Here is a 20,365-nt window from a genome sequence, read left to right on the forward strand (position 1 = left end):
AGGCATTGGGGGGGTATTAATTCAAACTATAGATGGACAGGAGCACCCTATTGCTTATTTTTCGAGATGCTTAAACGTTCACGAACGTAATTATGGAATAACTGAGCGCGAACTTTTAGCCGTACTAGACTCCGTTACACACTTTAGACCATACATTGAAGGAACTCATTTTACAGTTGTAACCGACCACTCAAGCCTAAAATGGTTAGGTTCTCTGTCCAACCCCAGCGGTCGTCTCGCGCGTTGGAGTTCACGCCTATCCCAATTCTCGTTTGACGTAATCCATCGTAAAGGTACTCAACACATAGTCCCAGATGTCCTTTCGCGAATGGATCTTGCCGAAATCTCCATTATAGATTCAGGAAATATTCAAGATGAGTGGTATCAAAATATTTGGAAGGGTTGTCAAGAATTTCCCCAACGTTTTCAGAACTTCCAAATTCGGGAAAACGAACTATTTCGTCACACGAAAACTCGTTTAGCACTGTGTGAAGACACTGCGTGGAAAAAAGTAATTCCTCAAGAAAAAAGATTAGACATTTTAAGTAGTGTTCACGAGTCTATTCGATCTTGTCACCCCGGCGTTTTTAAAACTTATAAAAAAGCACAATTACGGTATTTTTGGCCAAATATGTACAGAGACATTAAACAATTTGTAAATCGCTGTACGGTCTGTAAGGCCCACAAAATCAGTACGGCCTCACCTAACGGTATTTCATCACATCCAAAAAAAGTTACACGTCCAATGCAAATGTTATCGTTGGATTTGGTAGGTCCATTACCGAGAAGTTACTCTGGTTTTACCGTTATTTTATCCTGTGTCGATGTTTTTTCAAAGTTTACCTGGCTGTTCCCGTTGCGCAAAGGTACCGCGCGAAGCATTGTGAAGAGTTTAGAAGAAAGTATCTTTCTTGTACATGGCGTACCGCGCACCATTGTTTGTGATAACGGCCGTCAGTTTGTATCCAAAGAATTTAAGGACTTATTAAATAATTATAATATACCTCCTCCGTTTTATAACTCTTATTATACCCCTCAAAATAATGTGGTAGAGAGATATAACCAAACTTTGGGCACCGCATTATCGATATTAGTTGAATCAGACCACCGTAATTGGTCAAAATTTTTACCACAAATACAATCAGCTATGAACAATTCCGTAAATTGCGCTACGGGTTTTACACCTTATTTTCTAATGCATGGTCGGGAGCAAATATTAGACGGTGATTTGCATCGTAACCCTATAGCTGATACGGAATCTAATTCACAAAATTGTACTAGTCAGAGAATCTACGCACAAAAATTAGAAGAACTGTCATCAGTTTATGAGCAAGTCTCAGATGCTTTACTAAAAGCTTATCAAAAAGGAGCAAACCATTATAACCTGCGGAGAAAACATGTTAGTTTTCAAGTCGGAGACAGGGTTTGGCGTAGAAATTTCGTCCAATCAAACGCTTTAAATTACTTTGCACAGAAACTAGCTCCACGCTTTGTGCAAAATATAGTCGTGAAGAAAAAATCAGACTTAATCTATACATTAGCAGACCTCAAAGGTAAGGAAACTGGTAACTTTCACGTGAAAGACATCGTCAAGTCAGAAAATATACCGGATTAATATGTTTCTGATAGTGCTTTGGTGGGTCTGGCCACCCTACCAAGTACTCTCAATTAATTAATATTTCAAATATTTTTCAATGCACGGGAGCACAAAGCGGCTTGATCACCCGAGTTGGAGCGACCCAGCATTATGACAGTCCTTAGTCCTGTCCTAGTTAATTTTCTTTTAGAAAATATAGAAATTTCGTAAAATGGTTAGTATAATCGGTAAATAATAGAAAGAAACATAATAAATTTAGTATAATACTCTAGTATCCTACTCGAGTTTGTTACACGACAATGATGTTGTTCAGATAAGCTTATAGGAAAATAATTTAAAAAAAAAAAAAAAAAAAAACGACTTGAAATATGGCTTTGACTAAACAAGTGAAAGTTAGGTAGCATGGGATATATAAACTGCCCAAATCTTGGAATGCACGGTGATACTTTCCCACTATCCCCGTATATTCTAGGTTTCTTAATATATACTTATGTGCATATTGTATACGTTCGCCCGTTACTTAGAAAGTGAAGATGTACCGGTCCAGTACATCTTTGTTTTCTAAGCAGTTTTAAAAATTTTATTATTAAGAATTGAATTTTACCAAATATATTTTTGTTTACTTTATTATAATTATCTTGTCATGTTTGGAAATGGTATACTTATGTTAGTACTCTTGATATTTTGTTTAATAATTTCATAGTAATTAATGATACAATTATAAGAGCTGGTTCAGCATATGTCTTTTCCTTAAATTCCTTCTATAACTTTAGTTATATTTAGTAAAAGTAAGTTTTATCTATAAATTAGTACAATAATACAATTTTCTACCAATTGCACCATTTACAACAATGGATGTATACTACTACTAATTGCACCACATCTATAAGATTGGTTGTTGACAGTTCCACTCGATTAAACCACCTTACACACCTGCGTGTGTGTAAAGGTTAAAAGTTTTTTCTACTATTACGAAATAATGCTTTCCAAGGATGATTATTTTGTCTTATTGTATAAATTCTCTTCGAAAGACTTACCCAATAACCAGGTCAGGTAGAGTAGATAGAATTTCTTCGAAGTGTGTTTTATCTCCAACGGAGAAGTAGACTCAGTGAAAAGTGAGGGTTGGTTTACCTCCCTAAAAAAAAAAGTGTTGCCTGAGTGGCTTATCGCCCTATTAAAGGGCCAGTGAAGCTTTAACGCTTAAGTTTAGATGTGTTGAGAAGAACAATAATATTTTTTTATATACCTACAGGTTTACCTACAATTTTGTTTAAGAATATTTTCCGTCACAGATGTAACGCTAACGGCAGTCTTCGACAATCGTCAATTTATCATCACCCGGTATTCCGATACTGTGGGTGCTTGCAGACTCCGTTCACGTAATATCTTCTAAAATTTGTAATTAAGTTACATTAATCTTAAGTTATCTTTAAGTTCTAGAATGGATGAATCGCAGGCTCAACCATCCGGCTACACGCTCGATGGGTGCGATTGAAGCTGCGGCACACCCATTCATCATAAGTTTTGCTATCCAAATCGTAGATTTTGTCTTATTCCTTACTTATCTTACAAATTATGATGCTCATGTATAATTGTTGATTGTTTTTTTAGAAACCCAGAGGATCTTTTCAAGCTTAGTTATTGCAGTTGTAGTTTTTTTTAGAGTTGTATTAATGTTTGGGGACAAACATTTGTGTGGCGCGGGGGGTAATGTTATGAAGCGGTGTTAAGTCTTATTTAAAAGTAATTATTTAAAACACCTCTTCAGAACAAGTACCATTCATAGCATTAATTTTGATTAAAATTATAGAGAGCACGGTCTGGCAACAAATAGACCGCCGGGCAGTCTATTGTTTGTTTCCGTTTCCTTTCGCTGGGTACTCTGGAATTGTTACACGAGCGGGACGGCCGTGTAATGATCGCACAGTCAATTAGATTATAATTCATTTTTACCCTGGATGGGCGATCGTATTAAAAAGTGTACATCAGTATTCCTGATGCGGGTTATTCGGTTCTTTTTTACAAAAACCAAGTCGGTGCAGGCTCTATTAAATAAACGTCCGTATAATGGATGACCGTGTGTGTGTTCGTGAAGATCACAAATAATGTTCTACTGAAGTTTATATACGCGATCCCTTGCAAATCGTTATTCCGCGGACTCCGGGAAATGAAGCATTCACCTCAAGTGGCGCGATACAAGCCGTATTTTTCTTAATAAGATACGGATAATAAAATCACAAGCCCGGACGGCACCCGCTCAAGTAATCTGCCGATCAGCTCAATGGATGGATTCGCTCCATTAATGTTACATAAACGATAGACCCGATACGCTCCAGAACCGCTTATCAGCCACCTTGTCGGAGACGCTGGACCCGTCTCCTGGACCAAAGCCCTGATGGTGCCAGCTCGATCTGTCTGGGACAGACCACCGCCGGCCGTATGGAAGCTCCCCGCTCACTTTCCGTAATTAAGTGGTTAATCAGTTTTAGATAGAATTAAGAACCAATTTTTGATCCCTGGGGGTAAGTGCCGAGTCATAATATGTAACATGTTTACTTAAATATATTCTCCATGTTTTATAATGTGCAAAAACAAAACTACTGCTTTCATTTCACTACAATCAGTAGAACCTGTAATCCTTTGTGTGCCCATGCCTTGGCGACAGTTTCATGCTCTGCCCATCCCGAACATTACTCGAGGACCGAGTATTGGCGCGCAGAAAATCTGCAAAGTTCGGGATGGCATTTAATATAAAATATGACCGGTAACAAACACAAAAAATCATCCACATATAAAGTAATTATTGTCTTTTTATCATTCTTATTTTTTGTGTATAGACATGGTTCTAACTTACTACGTGTATATCCTATACCAACAAGACATTCATCGACTTTCTTGTACCAGACCCTTGAGGATTGCTTAAGACCGAAAATAGCTCGATTCAATTTAAGTACTTTATGAGAATCTAATAAACATTCTGGTAATTCCATGTAAATTGTTTCCTTAAGGTCCACGTTCAAGAATGCAGTAGTAACATCTAGATGTGTAACATCTAATTCAAGTTTGACAGATAATGCGAACAACAATCTCAAAGTTGAATGTCTAACAACCGGCGAGAAAGTGTCTGAATAGTCCACATTTTTCTTCTGCATGTAGCCCTTGGCTACTAAACGTGCACGATATCGAACATTATTACTATTATCTATTTTTTTTCATAACACCCATTTACACTTCACTACAGTTTTACCATCCTTTGGCTTATCCACTAACTCCCATGCATTATTTTCTTTAAAACATTGAAGTTCTTCTTTTACTGCACTTAACCACTGTTTTTTTTCATTTCCCTGTTGTGCTTCTTCTAAAGATAGTCCATTAGCATCATCAAACACACCCTCAGGAATACACATATTTAGCATCCCATACCGTTCTGGCTTCCTACTGATTCTGCTGGATCCAACACGCTGCTCTGGTGAATCGTCAGCATCTTCATAATCACTAGTGTAAGATTCAGAAGTGCAGGTATCAGGAGTGTAAGTATCATCTGATGCATCTTCGACTAGTGTATCCTCATCTAAGGTTGTATCTTCTGAATTTGATGTATCTTTGCAACTAGTGTCCCCCACTGGACAAGAGTTTTCTCCACTCTCAGTGATTAGTATATTGACCTCTGGGTTATTTTCATCTTCCATAATAATGACGTCTCTACTTGTTGTGATATATTTAGTTCTGGGGTTGTATATTCGGTAACCTTTTATGTCATCTGGATAGCCCACAAGTATTTGCTTCTCAGACTTTTTATCCCATTTCTGACGCTTCTCTTTAGCAACATGAGCCATAACATTGCTACCAAATATTCTTAAATGACTTATGTCTGGTTTACATCCAGTCCAGATCTCATATGGAGTTTTTCCATTTAAACTAGGAAGTACAGTACGATTTTGTAAATAAACCGCTGTATTGGTTGCCTCTGCCCAGAATTGTTTACCTAAATTCGCATCAAATAATAAGCATCTAGCCTTTTCGACAATTGTTCGATTATTACGTTCTGACAATCCATTCTGCTCTGGGGTGTATGGGTTACTTCTTTGGTGTGTGATACCTTCCTTCTTGAGATAATGATCAAACTCTTTGTTGCAGTATTCAGCACCATTATCGCTTCTTAATATTTTTATCTTCTTATTTGTTTGTTTCTCAACTTTTGCTTTAAATTCTGCAAAACATCTTAGTGCTTCATTTTTGTGTTTGATGAAATATACAAATATCATACGACTGTAGTCATCAATGAATAGTATGAAGAATCTTGAACCTGCAAGCGATCCATGCTCCATGGGTCCACATATGTCAGTGTGGACTAAATTAGGTAATTCTTTGCTTCTTGTACCAGCATTTGTGAATGGAAGACGACACTGCTTTCCCTCACAGCAAACTGTGCAATGATCTTTAATATATAAAACCAACCGGTTTCGATTCAACCTGAACCATCATCAGGGTTTTATATAAAAACATATTATATTGATTACAGAGTTACTGGGTATTTATAGGCAATGGTGGCTTGGGCTTGCATAAGTGGGTGGTGCGTTAAAAGTATTGCCAGTCTATCCCTGTGTCAGGCCAGGTAAAGGCGTAAAGGATACTAGCAACTAGCAATTTTTAAACTTATACCAACCTGCTGGAATTATCGGTATGCGAATGGTGAATTAAAGTGGCGCCATCTTGCCAAAGAGTTTAAGAGGCATTTCAATTCTATAGTCAATATCCCCGCTCTGTGCGTATAGATAATTGATGTTCCCAGGTGACATTTCTCGATGAGTGATATCAATTCGCTTGCACCACGTGAACAGGGCCGGCCCTGGGCCAAACGGCGTCGACCCTGGGCAAAACGGCGCCTAGTGCGATTTATATTTTGACTGTTAGGACTGTCAGGTGTTGGGTATTATCAGCGCATTGGCCCATACCAATTGTGCCCGCATAGGACCAGCCCTGCACGTGATACAAAGAACTAAAATTAAAGCCGGTTGAATTTAATTTAATACTTTTATAGTATTACATTTATTGGTGTTACTTGCTTTGATTATTGCTTTATAACTATTATTTTTAGATTGAAATTTTGGGAGTGCATTGCCCCAACGTGCTAGCCGCTACTGTTTATAGGTAACATAGAAGAGGGAGAGAGAATGTCAACTTTGGTGGGGGTAGTAAGAAAGAGGGGGTAAAAGTAGGTATGGGGAAAAGGAATTTGTTTAAAATGAGGCTATTTATTAATAAATAATAAGTTTATATGATAAATTGGTTCCATTTATTTTTAAGGTTTTTAACCCATTCCACCACTACTAATATGACTTCATTTGTTAATAAGGAAGTTGAGTCCATTTTTTTTATTTTTTTTTTATCAATGTTCGCATTCAAACTTAAATACTGGTATTTTTTTATTTTTTTTAAAGTTTGTTTTCATAGTTAAATTAATTCTCAAAGTTTAAATTTTATTAAGCCCGCCAAAACGAGCGGAATCCGAGCGGTAACAGGCGGGGTGTAGTGTGACGTCATTAGAACTGTGAAAACCACGTCGCTTAAGCATTATGTATGGAAAAAAATTTAATTCTTCAACAAGGAATTCCAGTAATTTTTTTACCAATGTTAACCGTCTATTATAATTGATGTTATTAAAAAAAAAAGAAAATTGATTAAGATTTCATAGTTAAATTAATATTTTAAGTTAGAATATTTGCTTTTCACGCCCGATACGGTACTTGTACGGTATCGCCGTCGCTACTTGTTGACGTTCCCCGCGCGAATTCAGGACCACCGCGCAGAAAAGTAAAGACCAAAAGTAAAATAACGGTTTACAGCCCAGTTCACTGTGAGACTTTTCTGAGCGGCCGGCGGCCTGAAGTGTATCACATGCTTTGTGACATGTATAATAATAAAAACATCTAAGTTATGCAATAAACAACATATTATTATAAAGCACTATACGAATATGTATCTTTAGAAATCCATTTCATATAATAATAATAACAAATACGTACATATATTTGACAAACCCAAATAAACCTTTGGCCTATACACCTCTCTCATCTAAATCGACCATCTCTCATGTAATAGAAAGAGATGCACCATAGGTGTTCCGTTGTACGTACAAGTCACGACACATGTGACGACAGAATTCTTTCGACCAATCGTGGAGCGTATACAGTATATTGCTATTGAATGCTTTTTCAAGAACGTTTAACTAATTGTAAGAATAATAATATAGAAATATATTTATATATTTAGAATCGATATTTTTTGATCTACATGAACATATTTTTTATAAGTCAAAATATTTTTCACTCAACTTCCTTATTAAAGACACTATTTAATTATTACAACTTTTATTTCAAAGAAACCTTAACACTGAACTTCACATAAAATTAAAACGGTACAACATAGCTCTATAATTTTTTTTGTTGTTATTTGGATATTTGTTTAATCTTCATTTCCAAGCAGTTTTGGAAGGTTATGGTATTTTTTGAGAGGTGTGTGGAGAGCCACCAATCATTTCTCAAATTCCCATCGTGATTCACTTTTCTTTTTCAGTAATGAACACATTTTACAAAGCCTGGACGCGTTTCGTTTGACAGGATTTGGAGGAATTTATCTGGGGAAATGTGCACATTGTACAGCCTGTAATCGTAAAGGGCATGCTCCTCCAGATGCCCTTCCTCGCCACTTATATGGTGGTAGCGTAATATTCTCTAATATGCTTTCCGCAATACCTATCCTATAGTCGCTATATGTCAACCTTTGCACATTAGACATATTTTTTGTATCCCTTGGAGTACCTCCGCATCAGTGGAAAGGAAGCCAAGCACTGGTCATCTCTGTCGACTCCACCCATCCCAAGATTATAATCGATGACTGCCTTGGGTTTTAGAATAGGATTTCCAGTTTTGTAGTCATTTTTACCCGTATCCATCGTGAAGATGTTGTCAATGATTTTTTATGCATAAAATGACTACGCAAAGACAGACCGGCGTTTCGCCAGCTTAATGCTTTAATACCATAATATAGTTGACCAGCGATTCGCCGGCTTCGTGGAGCAAAAAATGTGAATAAAAGTTCTGTCTCTGGTGACTTTTTGATGATGTTTATTTTTTTTTCTTTAAAACCAAACAACAAAATTATTTTTTCTTCCACAAGCCATCACTGGTCACTCAGCCGTGTAATCGCCTAATCTCCCACCCTGTCCCTAACCATACAATACCTACTGGTTTTTAACATTTTATGTTGAAAAAAATTATATTTCCATATAAATAAATATGTAAATGTTCGTTTGTTCAAAATCTTAAATCTCTAAAAGTTCTTCGCCGATTGCTTTGAAACTTTGACACAATATTGCATTCAAATATGCGTGTGTTTTTATATACTTATATTATATAGATGTCACCTGTGACAGGTAAAAAAATTCTTTTTTGAAACAGCGCCATCTCATGGCTTTTTTGAAAAACAGTGCTTTACTATCTACACAGACATACTGAGCCACAACAATGCATGGTGGGGTATAGCTAATATTTATATATATGTACCCACAATAGACAATATATATAAAAAATATTCAATTCTACCCACAATAGACAATATATATAAAAAATATTCAATTCTACAAATTTATAAAGAAATACAGTTAAATAACTTACAATTCAATTCACCAGCAAGATATCAAAAAAACTATCAAAATCCCAAAACTTAATACAAAGCACACACAAAATACCTATCTCTATCTAGGTATGTATAACATATTTTAACATCCTTCCATTATATCTAAAAATTATTGAAGATATTCAGGAATTTAAAATAAAATTAAAAAATTACCTAAAACTACTATAAAAGTCCATATCTTACTCTTATTATTATTTCCTTCAAATCTTGAAACTGTATTATTGATAAATCTTGCCTATTTCTTACTTATCCCTTTGGTTTTGCAAATATATTATTTACTTACTTACATGATTCCATATAATTGAGCTAGGATTTACTCACCAAACACAAGAGCCTCGTCTCTTTATGGTGAGGAAAAGCTATTATTATTTACCTTTATAACACTGTATAATATGTATAAATTGTATATTTATTGTAAAAAACATACAAATATTAAATAAAAATAAAAAAATATATATATATTGTCTTCGGAGACCAAAATTTCGTTTACATCGTTTACCCCAAATAATGTCAGAAAAAAAAATAACCTGCAAACCTAACCTACATAATCTATTTAACCTAGTTTTTGTTTCATCACTTTTCCTGACGTTATATCACTTTTTAAAGGTGTGTTGAATTGTGATTCTGTTGGGTTATCCGGTCTTCACTTTTGACATACCTAAACTGTTTGCTATTGGAAGGAGTGCTTACTTACATATATCGTTATTTTGTTGTTTCAGAGCGTGGCAAAGGCCCCTCAGAATGCTACTGGGGCGGTGGGGGGCGCAGCACCAGCCGGGGGCGACGGGGCGTGGCAGGGGGTGGCCAAGAAGAAGCGCCGCGTGCCTACCAACAACGCCCAGTGGGAGGAGTGGAAGGAGCGGGACAGTGTCCTGGCTGACGATGCCTTCCAGGAGGAAATGCAACAGGTTATTACTTTCTACCTATCTTACTGTTTTATCTACCAACCAGCCAACTTATAAGTGCGACAAATTTTATAAAGGCACATATTATAGATCGTAAAACAACTTTTTTTTTTTCAATCTGAATATTTGTTTTTTTTTCCTCCCATTTTTGCAGCAATTAAAGGGTTATAAAACTTTTGTAGTGAGGTCCATGCTTCAACACATTTTGATGCTTGGTATTAAATAAATGTAAAAGTTCTTTGTTTAAAACCACTATACAAGCGTGTCTGGGGGTAAACTGCACAAACTTCAGGAGGTGATTCTACATGATGGTAGAAGTAAAAAAGATTAATAACTTTTTTAGAAATTCCATTGTTCTCTCCCTTAAAAAAATATTTTTCCATAGATGAATATTATTTTCTTCATACAAAAAACTAGAATTCTAGAATATTAACATTTAATTTAACCACCTTCAGCGGGCCGCTGTAAAATTTTCAGACGTTGACCGGTCCGCGGTAACAAAAAGGTTGGAGACCACTGATCTAGAATCTCGAAGTTTGTGCACTTTACCCCCAGGCACCCTGTGTAGGTGGTTTTAAAGAAACAACTTTTTAGTTTGTAAAAAATTCCAACTTTAGATTCTATTTCTATTTAACAAGGAAATCTCAAATAAAATCGTAAAATACCACAAAATCGACTCCAAATGTGATTTGCCAGTTTTCTGCTTGCACTACAAATTTGGGACACATGTAGAAGCAATTTCAGCAATCTCCGCTACCTAAGTTATCCATCAACTATCTCTAAATAGTATAAAATAAAGTTGCTATCTGCTTCTGTCTGTGCGCTTAGTTCTTCTAAACTACGCAATTGATTTAGATAACGCAATTGATTTAGATAACGCAATTGATTTAGATAAGGTTTGCACTATCATTTAGAGAATTTCTTCCGGTAGGTTTATATATATATACACAGGGTGGGGCAAAAGTAATCACCCGATGTTCTTTTGCTGTAATTTTTTTTGTTATGATTAACTTTGGTAGTGCTTGTTATTCCGCGTTCTTGCCGAGTAAACCGATTCATGTTTTGTCGATTTGTATTCTGAGTTTGTTTACTTTACAAATGTCAAAACCGAATTGACATTTGGCGCCATTTGCAAAAGTTATAGCGTTTTCCAATAGGATGATTACTTTTGCCCCACCCTGTATAATATATGCATATTATATTTATAGAAAGTACAGACAAGTGAATGTTTTGTAATGATGTTTTTCGGGGACAATATTCACGACTTCAAAACCTTACTCCGAACCATTCACAACGCCGGATACACGTCAGCTAGTATATCTATTAGTCTATACAAAGAAAAGAGTCTGTGGATTTGTTTTTTATACAAATATCCAGTTTTGTTCCAAGATTGATGAAATTTTGCACACTTGACCTTCAAAATAAGAGGAGGGTCTTCATGTGCTTTCGAAAACCTCCTCTTGAATAAATAAAAAGCCTGTGCTGCCTAGCTATGGTGAAGTTATCGGAAACATCAGGATTGCGAATGTGTCTCATCAGTTTTTGGTTTTCCAGGCTCTGTCGCTCTCGAAGTTGGAGTTTGAGACACAAAAGAAGCCGGTAGTTAAAATAAAGAAAGAACCTGCCCCGGAAGCAGAGAAGGCCCCCATCCCCGCCCCTGCCACCGCCACCAAGAAGCACAAGGAGAAGAAGAGCAAGGCGCCCCCCACCCAGCTAGTGGAGAGGAGCCCTGAATCTATGGACACGCCAAAACTAGGTTAGTTTTTACACCTTTTATACTTCTGTACAAGTTACTAGCTGGCTTCGTCCAAAATTCAACTCTTACTCTTTTTTATATACGAGTACATCTGTTTGAATTTGAAATCTTGAAAGTGGAAATTAACCCACTTCCTGACATCTGATCGAGCTGAAACTCAGCAGATAGACTCGTTGTCAATAACAATTCATTCTATCAACTTTGGTGGCAATCACGTACACCCACGCGGATATATATGAGGCGTGTTGAAACAAAGACAGCAATCTCCACCATTGGTGTAAAATGAGTTAGATATGGCGATGGATAGAGAATCAAAAATACTATCGACTGCTGCAAAGGTTTCGGAGCATAAACGACAATATTCCATACATTTTTGAATTTTAATATTTAGTTCCACAACAAACATGGCGATTTCCTTCAGGTTACGGAACAAAAACAGCAGTTTTTGTTTGAGCCAATCAGAGACCCAGAAATATGATATTTAAAACTGCCACCCCATACAAAGTGTGAACAGCTGGTGTGATACATAAGGTATTGGAAAAATACAAAAAAAAACATTTATTGCATTTTACTCAAAATGAAAACAAGTGGAGATTGCTGTCTTTGTTTCAACACGCCTCATATGTACTCATTTCTCTGAAATGTACATATAAATTATAATCTAAAATATTTATTTATGATTAATTTTTTTCAAATTTATGAATAAAAATACTTCATAAAAAACCTACCCATGGATTCGGTTAGAGTTAGATTCAAAATAAAGGAATTAATATCCATCCCAATGTTGAGAACATTGCAACGCTTAGAGTTCATCATTATCATTTTCTCGGTAAAAAATGGTACAATTAATTATTATCTAACAATAAAGCTAAATTGAAAGAAATAATATACCATACTATGATTTATGGAATTACATCACACCCTTTATTATATTTACGAAAAGTAAAAAAAAATTCTTTCCTCTTTAAATCTTAGATTTACTTTCGTTGTTTGTTGCTAAATGGCCTTTAAAGTAAACTATATGATGTAGAAATGAAAAAAAAGAAGTTTATTCTATTGTGTTAAAATCACATATCATATATGTATATGTTTTTCTTCAGAATTTGAAGAGCGAGAGCACGCTCCTCCTGAGCTCCGCGGGGCGGGAGGTGGGGGAGGGGGCGGGGGGAGCCAGAAGGCCCGCGCTCCCCCCTCCAATGCGGAGATTAAGGGCTCGCAGCTACGCGTGGCACTGGAGGCGGCGCAGGCAGAGGCGCGCACCCTCCAGGAGGATCTGGACTCCCTCAAGGAGGAGCTGCTCAAGGTCAAGACCCGCAATAAGAAGCTGTGCAGCATCATCGGACAGGGCGAGAGTGAGTATTGCCAATACTTTTGTGAATACCAAATACCATTTATAAGGGTTCCCACTGCTTCCAACCAGTAACGGGTAAATTCCTAGGAAATAATTTTTGGATTTTCATCTAAATAGTGAAATCTCCAGACTAACCAATGAGGTTGTCTTCTGTATCAGACTGGGTGAAATACAAAAGACTGTAGGTCCGGATCCATGGAGGCGGAAGATGTCGTTCCTTCAGTGGCATGGGGAAGGAGAACGCGCAGTCTCTGTAGCTGCTGTATAGCTCGTCCGATCGCTTGCAGGGTTCTTCCTGTTGACGCTTCTGGGTCTGGTCCAAGAGGTAGGGAAGTCCGTGGTCCGGGATAAGGTGAGGGTCAGAAGATAAATAAGGCGGGCATAGGCATAAGTCGAAGCGAGATAAAGGGCAGAGCAGAGAGTGTTCTAAAGCTGATGAAGGTTGTTGGTGATTTGCCTTTTTCAGGGCCTTTGATGTTTTATAGGGCGCGGGCAGTGGTCGAACTGTAGTGGATTCTCAGAATTGTGCCTGCGTGGAACGTGATGACGGCGTACCACCGTTAGTTCTTTCACGCGATGACGGCGCATGGCCTATCATTCTTTCGCGTGATGACGGCGTACGGCCGTTTCTCTACAACCTCTCTGTCTGTTTCCCTCCAGCCACACTCCGACGTTTTATTTATTGTCATATGTATTACAATTTACAATTAAATGAACACAATACACATTTTATGTTGGCGACTTTAGTCATATGGCCGTGGTAGCATATGGTCTCGGTGGCGTACAGACGCGCCCTGGGCTCATGCTTCTATTTGGGACTCGCCCACCGCCAAACTGCAGTAGTCGAGTCAGGAGCAGTATGTCCGACACATCTTCTACATTGAAATTTCATATTAATAATAAATTATAAGAGCGTGCTGAGGATAGAACTTTAAAAGTTTTGGACAATAACGAATAGTACCAAAGACATAAGGCGTAAAAATGTTGATATTTGTTTGTTTTGTTTTTGAATCTTTATTTAGATGTATGCAAATTTTTTCATACATCTATTTGCGGCCGGCCGATATGCGTATGTTATTACGGTGTATACAATGACTGGTGCGGCAGTAATGCAGCACGGCCATTTGAAGTGTATGAATTGTATTGAATTGTGTCTTGTGTGACGCCATGAGAGACGATTGTGCATGTGTTATTATATGAGTTTACTTTGAAAGTTCATTTGTCATTTTTGGAGATTTGGAGAAACTAATTTTACTGTCACCATTAACTCTTTAAATATAATATTATATTATAATCAATTAAATTATTTGAGATTTTCACGGCCAAAAGTATTATAGTGGTTTATTTTTGGGTTAAATTACAGTAAAATATAAAATGGTTATCTGCGTTTAGTTTTGGTGTAGCCCCTTCAATTTGCGGATACCAAGAGCTACTGAGCTTAGCCCCGTCGTCTTTATTAATATGAATGTGATTTTTATGAATTTCAGTTGCCTCCTTAATTAGGGGTGCTCTATGTGTTTTTGGCCTTCTCAGGACAGGAACAAATCCAAAGTAATGGTCGGTTTCAATTAAATGCTCGGCAATTCCCAATTTGCCAGGGTGGCTGAGTTTACATGCTCGAAAGTGTTTTGATATGCTTTTGGAGATTGTACATTCTAAAATAATAATTAGGAAACAAACTCATGTAGAATTCACATTAGGTCGGGAAATACTCCCAGGGTGCATTACTTCTCATAACCCTGTCTGATGGTTGTGTGGTGTGTTGCAGTGAAGGACAAAGCGCAGGTGCTGGTGGAGACGATGAACCTGCGAGAGGTGCAGGCTGAGCTTAATGCGGAGGTGGCTATGCTGAATGCTACCCTGCAGCAGGAGAGGTCTCGCTGCTCCTGCGGCAACAGGCAGGACAAGGTAACAACCCCATTCCTTTATCACGTAGGGGTAAAATAGGAAACGATTGCCCGCTTAATGAAATTTTGACTTTGAATGGGTGTAGGTTTGGCCCTACCCACTATATTACAGAACAATAAATAGTTGCATAATATTTAATTAATTACCTATCAAATCCGTCCATGGATTATATTTTACACAATAAAATTACAATTTTTTCTAAGTATACTGTAATGGCACAATGTTCGTAGCGATTCCCGCAATAATGACGGTGACCGCCCACTTTAGTGATTCCATAAAAATCATTTATAAAGCAACCTGAAGATGGTTCACAATTTGGAAGGCGGGTATGGGTACCGCCGTCCCGGGAACCATTTATTGGATAACCAACACGTCTGCCATAGGTTGCCCCCAGTGGTTCGCTTCGTTTGTTGACTTAGCAGGGGTGCCCGGGTTCTTGGGGTAAGGTTTGCCCAGGTCTTGGTGGCAGATGCATCTGCCCACCAACTGCGTGGCAGGCCGGTTGAGAGAGACACTCTTTTGACGTCTTCGGTCAGACTCTCGACCCATCGCTTTGCATCTCAGTGGGAGGGATGGATTCATATGTCTCTCCTGGACACACAGACTTCCAGTTTCCTATCCACCCCTCATACCCTTTTCCTTTCCAGAACTTCCTATCCTTCCTTTCCTTAAAAAGAACCCTCACACAGCATCCATAAAGAAGACGTCTTTATTTAAATGCTTTATTTTGTATTTATTTGGTTTTATTATCAATAATAACAGTGTTATTAAACATATTATAATTTTGAGGTCTATTAGAGGGTTTTTGTTGATGCCAGGTCCGTTATTGGACCCCGGCCGTGGTTTGGGTTCGTCACCTTACTTAACCGGAAGGGTAGGACTTTAAAGCAATCTGCAAGCAGAGAATATCATTGTGTTATTTCTTTCAGCGATTGGCCTCCAAGATAAAAAAAGTTTCCTTCCATGACAAGACGGCTTCGTAATAAGTGAAGGTAATTCTGCCCTCGGGAACTCGAGAACTCTCGGGAACGGAGGGCCCCTCGACTATGTGATAATAATTAACAAGAATTTATCTGTCAGGCTTACTCAATAAGCAACCGACTTTATATTATTTTATAACTGCGCAGTCAGCATCATAGTTTTGTGACGATTTCATGTATTTGCAAAATTGTTTGGATCATAATTTTTTTTTATGTACCTGTTTTCTAAATGTACATAATAATATGTTTGATTAGCTTTTTTAATCAATATTGTTATATTTAAAAAAAATACTTATTTAGCAATGAAGTTGTGCAACTGTGATTTATTTTAATTTTACTTTGCATGTTTTCAATTAATGCTGCTCTTAGATTCTAGGACAATAAAGTACTATTTTAATACAAACTGCCCTGTCGACTAACGTATCGTTGTGGATATTGCAAATATGTTCTATGTTGCTAAAATATATGTAGCCAAAAATGATGTTTGTAATTGAAACATTCCAATTACAATCAGAATAAAATGTTTAGATATTTTAAAGTTTTCAATTAGTGACGTAGTACTACGTCTGATGCAGTGTGTACGGCGATACGTTGGTTCCATCTTTCTGTTGAAGTATTGAAGCGTTGTGTTGAAGAGGTGTTGAGAAGGAAGTGAGTAACGACATTTGTTTCTTGCAGAAGAAACGTCCTCCTGCCGCGGACAAGGAGAATTGAGCCACGTCCCGTTGCGGTGGTTGTACTATAAACTACTCTAATGAATGATTAAACTCTGTAAATTTTTTTCAAGGGGGAAAGAAATTCAATTCTATTATACACCTTTCTTTTTAATACCGAGAGTTGAACTCATTTTATAATCTATAACTCTATCTGACCATATCAGTTTTAAATTAAAGTCTTTCAGAAGTAATTTCTCTCCTCCCTCTAGGCTAAATTAGCTGTAATAATATTACAATATGTGATTTTATACTTAGAATTTTATATTTTAAATATGATGTTATTATGGGTATATTGCCCTTGCATAGGCAGAGTCACAACTGTCAGTGCTCCATTGTTAGTTGCTCCCTGTCTGTGCTCCAGCATTCCATTACTAGCTACTTTCTGTCAGTGCTCCAGTATTCCATTACCAGCTGCTCTCATGCCATTTCATTACTAGCTGCTCACTGTCAGTGCTCCAGTATTCCATTACTAGCTGCTCACTCACTGTCAGTGCTCTAGTACTCCATTACTGGCTGCTCACTGTCAGCTTACTGTCAGTGTTCCAGTTTTCCATTTCTAGTTGCTCTCTGTCAGTGTTCTAGTACTCCATTACTAGCTGCTCACTGTCAGCTTACTGTGATTGTTCCAGTTTTCCATTACTAGTTGCTCACTGTCAGTGTTCTAGTACTCCATTACTAGCTGCTCACTGTCAGCTTACTGTCATTGTTCCAGTTTTCCATTAATAGCTGCTCACTGTCAGTGCTCCAATTTTCCATTACTAGGTGCTCTATTACATATAACATGTCTGCACTTAGTGCTGCATCTTGCAAAGGCCAAACCAACCACATGACTCTTGTCGCCATCAATGTTGATTTGCCTGTTAAATTATTTACATTAATTTGCTAGTGATACTTATTGACAATCTGTCTTCTTCCTTTGCGATGTATTGCTCGACTGTGAGTAAAGTGGTGGCACTAGAGAAGATCTCGTAATTTCCTGTACTACTGATGTTGTAATTATGTTTATTCTTAAAAAAGAATCTATTTTTGAAACTGTTAAACCTACGTTGAAAACCCCCGTGAAAGATATTAAAGTATATTTTTGAATCCCGTTAGTATGAACCTGCGTTGTCACTGTTTTAAGTGAACCAAATGATTGTTTTAGATCTAAGTAGAGTATTCCCGTGTTCCCGAGATGTATTGAACCCCGACCAGTTGTGCACGTATGCTACCTTACTTGTCAAATTGTTTGCTAATCAATAAACCTGACTAACCCGAGTGCCTTTCTTTTTATTATGTCCTCTACCTTTCTCCCTCCTGCCAGATTTTTTTATATGTTTCACCACACGAGACCCCCCCTTTCCGCACAGTGTAAAGACAGGGGAACTATATTGTGTTATACATTGTGGTATCGATGGCTTAAGTATCATGGTGTATAAACAGCATGTATATGAGTTGGCTGATAAAAATGCAAAGGTTATATCTCTTTTCAAAGGTGGAGATCATCTAAATGTTAATAATTACAGACCTACATATTTGCTCAATACTCTCTCAAAAATAATAGAAAGATTGGCTGAGTCAAGATTAGTATCATTCTTAGAAAAATACAAAATACTCTCCGACAACCAATTTGGTTTCAGAGAGAATAAAGGTACGAGTAATGCTGTATTAAAGGTATTGACCAAAATCATTATTTCGGGGAGAGCAGGAGGGGAAGTATTACCATTAATGGCACACCCATTGGGCATCTGGGATTTGGCATTCCCATTCGGGCTGGCCAAAATATTATTCAATTGTTTTTTTATCAAGGTAAGGTGTATACAGTAGAACCCCGTTAATTCGAACCCCGATAATTCGAAAAAACGCGTAATTCGAAATTTTCGCAAAAAAAATTTCCGCTGGAAAATTTTTTCATACAAATTTTTTTTTAATTCGAAATTCGTTAATTCGTAATTCGAAATTTATTTTTGTCCGCGCACGAAAATTTGTTCGTGTAATTCGAAAAAATTTGATTTTTGCGAAAATAAATCATAATATTTCGTAAATCTGAATCTAAAAGTCAGCCGTGGCGGTAAAACGCCGAAAAATGTATTTTTACGTGGTTATACATCTTCCTAATTAGTATTATTATTTTGTAAATCTGAATCGATTTACACTGGAATATCGTATTTTTTCAAATTTATTTGGAATATCCGAGTTTAAAGGGCCGAGAAAATACATTTTACGCGGATATATGTCGTAGTTTTACGAGTTTACGCCAAATATCTGAATTTAAAGGGTCGGCCGCGGCGAAACTCGGCCGCGTAATTTCGATTTACGCGTAAATATATCGTATTTCATCACCGCGACGGAAATCGGACGCGAAATTTCAATTTACGCGGAAATATATCGTATTTTTACTAACTTTACTTCGAATATCCGAGGTGAAAAAATACGGCGCGACGGAAATCGGCCGAAAAATTTCGATCCATGCCGAAATATGACATATTTTTACGAATTTACTTAAAAGATCGGCTGCGACGAAAAACTGCCGACAAAATTCGATTTACGCGGAAATATATCAAATTTTTACGAATTTATTTCGAATATCTGAATTTGAAGAGCCGGCCGCGACGGAATACGGCCGCGAATTCTCGTTTTACGCGGAAATATATCGTATTTTTACGAATTCAAATTCAGATATTTGAAATAAAGGGCCGGCCGCGACGGAAAATTACCGCGAAATCGCGATTTACGCGAAAATATATCGTATTTTTACGAATATCTCAATTTAAAGGGTAGGCCGCGACCGAAATCCGCAGCAAAATCTCGATTTACGCGTAAATATATAGCATTTTTACGAATTTATTGCGAATATCTGAATTTAAAGGGCCGCCCGCTATGGTAATCGACCGCGAAAATAAAGAAATAATTGGTATTAATACGAATTTACAACTAAAATACCACCCGGATTTGAAGAGGCGGCCGAGAAAATCGATTTTCGGCGTTTTTTTTTTTTTTTTTTTTCATAAAATTTCGAATTACGTGGGAATTCGTTAATTCGAAATTTGATTTTTGATGTCCGCTGGATTTCGAATTAACGAGGTTCTACTGTATTTTGGTTGGGTTTGACTGGCTTGAGAATGGTTTCTATGTGAGAAGTTGAATTTAAAAAGGTGGTTGTTTGGAAAGGAGCTGAGGACAATGTCATCTCTGCGAATGATTTTTTCGCAGGAGAGATTAACTTTGAAGCCTGGAAGTACGAAATGTTGTCGGTAGCCATTTTATGTTCTTCTGTCTTGTTAATTCCGTGCAGGCTAGACTGACCGCGGTATGTGCACCCGAACAGTTAATGCAAATGGGATCATTGGAAGATTTCGGACATTGATCAAATGGGTGACCTTCTCCGCAATAGTAACAACGTGGGGGGGGAGCGGCATACGGATTTCGAATGTCCGAACCGGCAGCAATTGAAACATTGAATTGTTGGAAA

General features: G+C 37.3%; 1 protein-coding gene across 4 annotated transcripts in view; it reads left to right on the top strand.

The window, feature by feature from the left end:
• The window catches only part of LOC149426062 (G kinase-anchoring protein 1-A-like), a 31,893-nt gene extending 13,722 nt beyond the window's left edge, over positions 1-18,171 (top strand). For 2 of the 4 annotated variants that reach the window (XM_089645629.1, XM_089645650.1), the window contains exons 3-7: positions 10,018-10,206; positions 11,758-11,959; positions 13,060-13,311; positions 15,079-15,218; positions 16,148-18,171. In XM_089645629.1, the coding sequence (XP_089501755.1) occupies positions 10,018-10,206; positions 11,758-11,959; positions 13,060-13,311; positions 15,079-15,218; positions 16,148-16,201 (837 nt within the window). In that variant the 3' untranslated portion in view covers positions 16,202-18,171. The remainder of the gene's footprint in view (positions 1-10,017; positions 10,207-11,757; positions 11,960-13,059; positions 13,312-15,078; positions 15,219-16,147) is intronic. The other 2 variants (XM_089645638.1, XM_089645646.1) reach the window with 2 other exon arrangements.
• The last annotated feature ends 2,194 nt before the right edge of the window (positions 18,172-20,365 follow it).

The sequence above is a fragment of the Hesperophylax consimilis genome, chromosome 2 (assembly GCF_061612785.1).
Source record: "Hesperophylax consimilis isolate HC1 chromosome 2, BYU_Hcon_1.0, whole genome shotgun sequence".
Taxonomy (NCBI): Eukaryota; Metazoa; Arthropoda; class Insecta; order Trichoptera; family Limnephilidae; genus Hesperophylax; species Hesperophylax consimilis.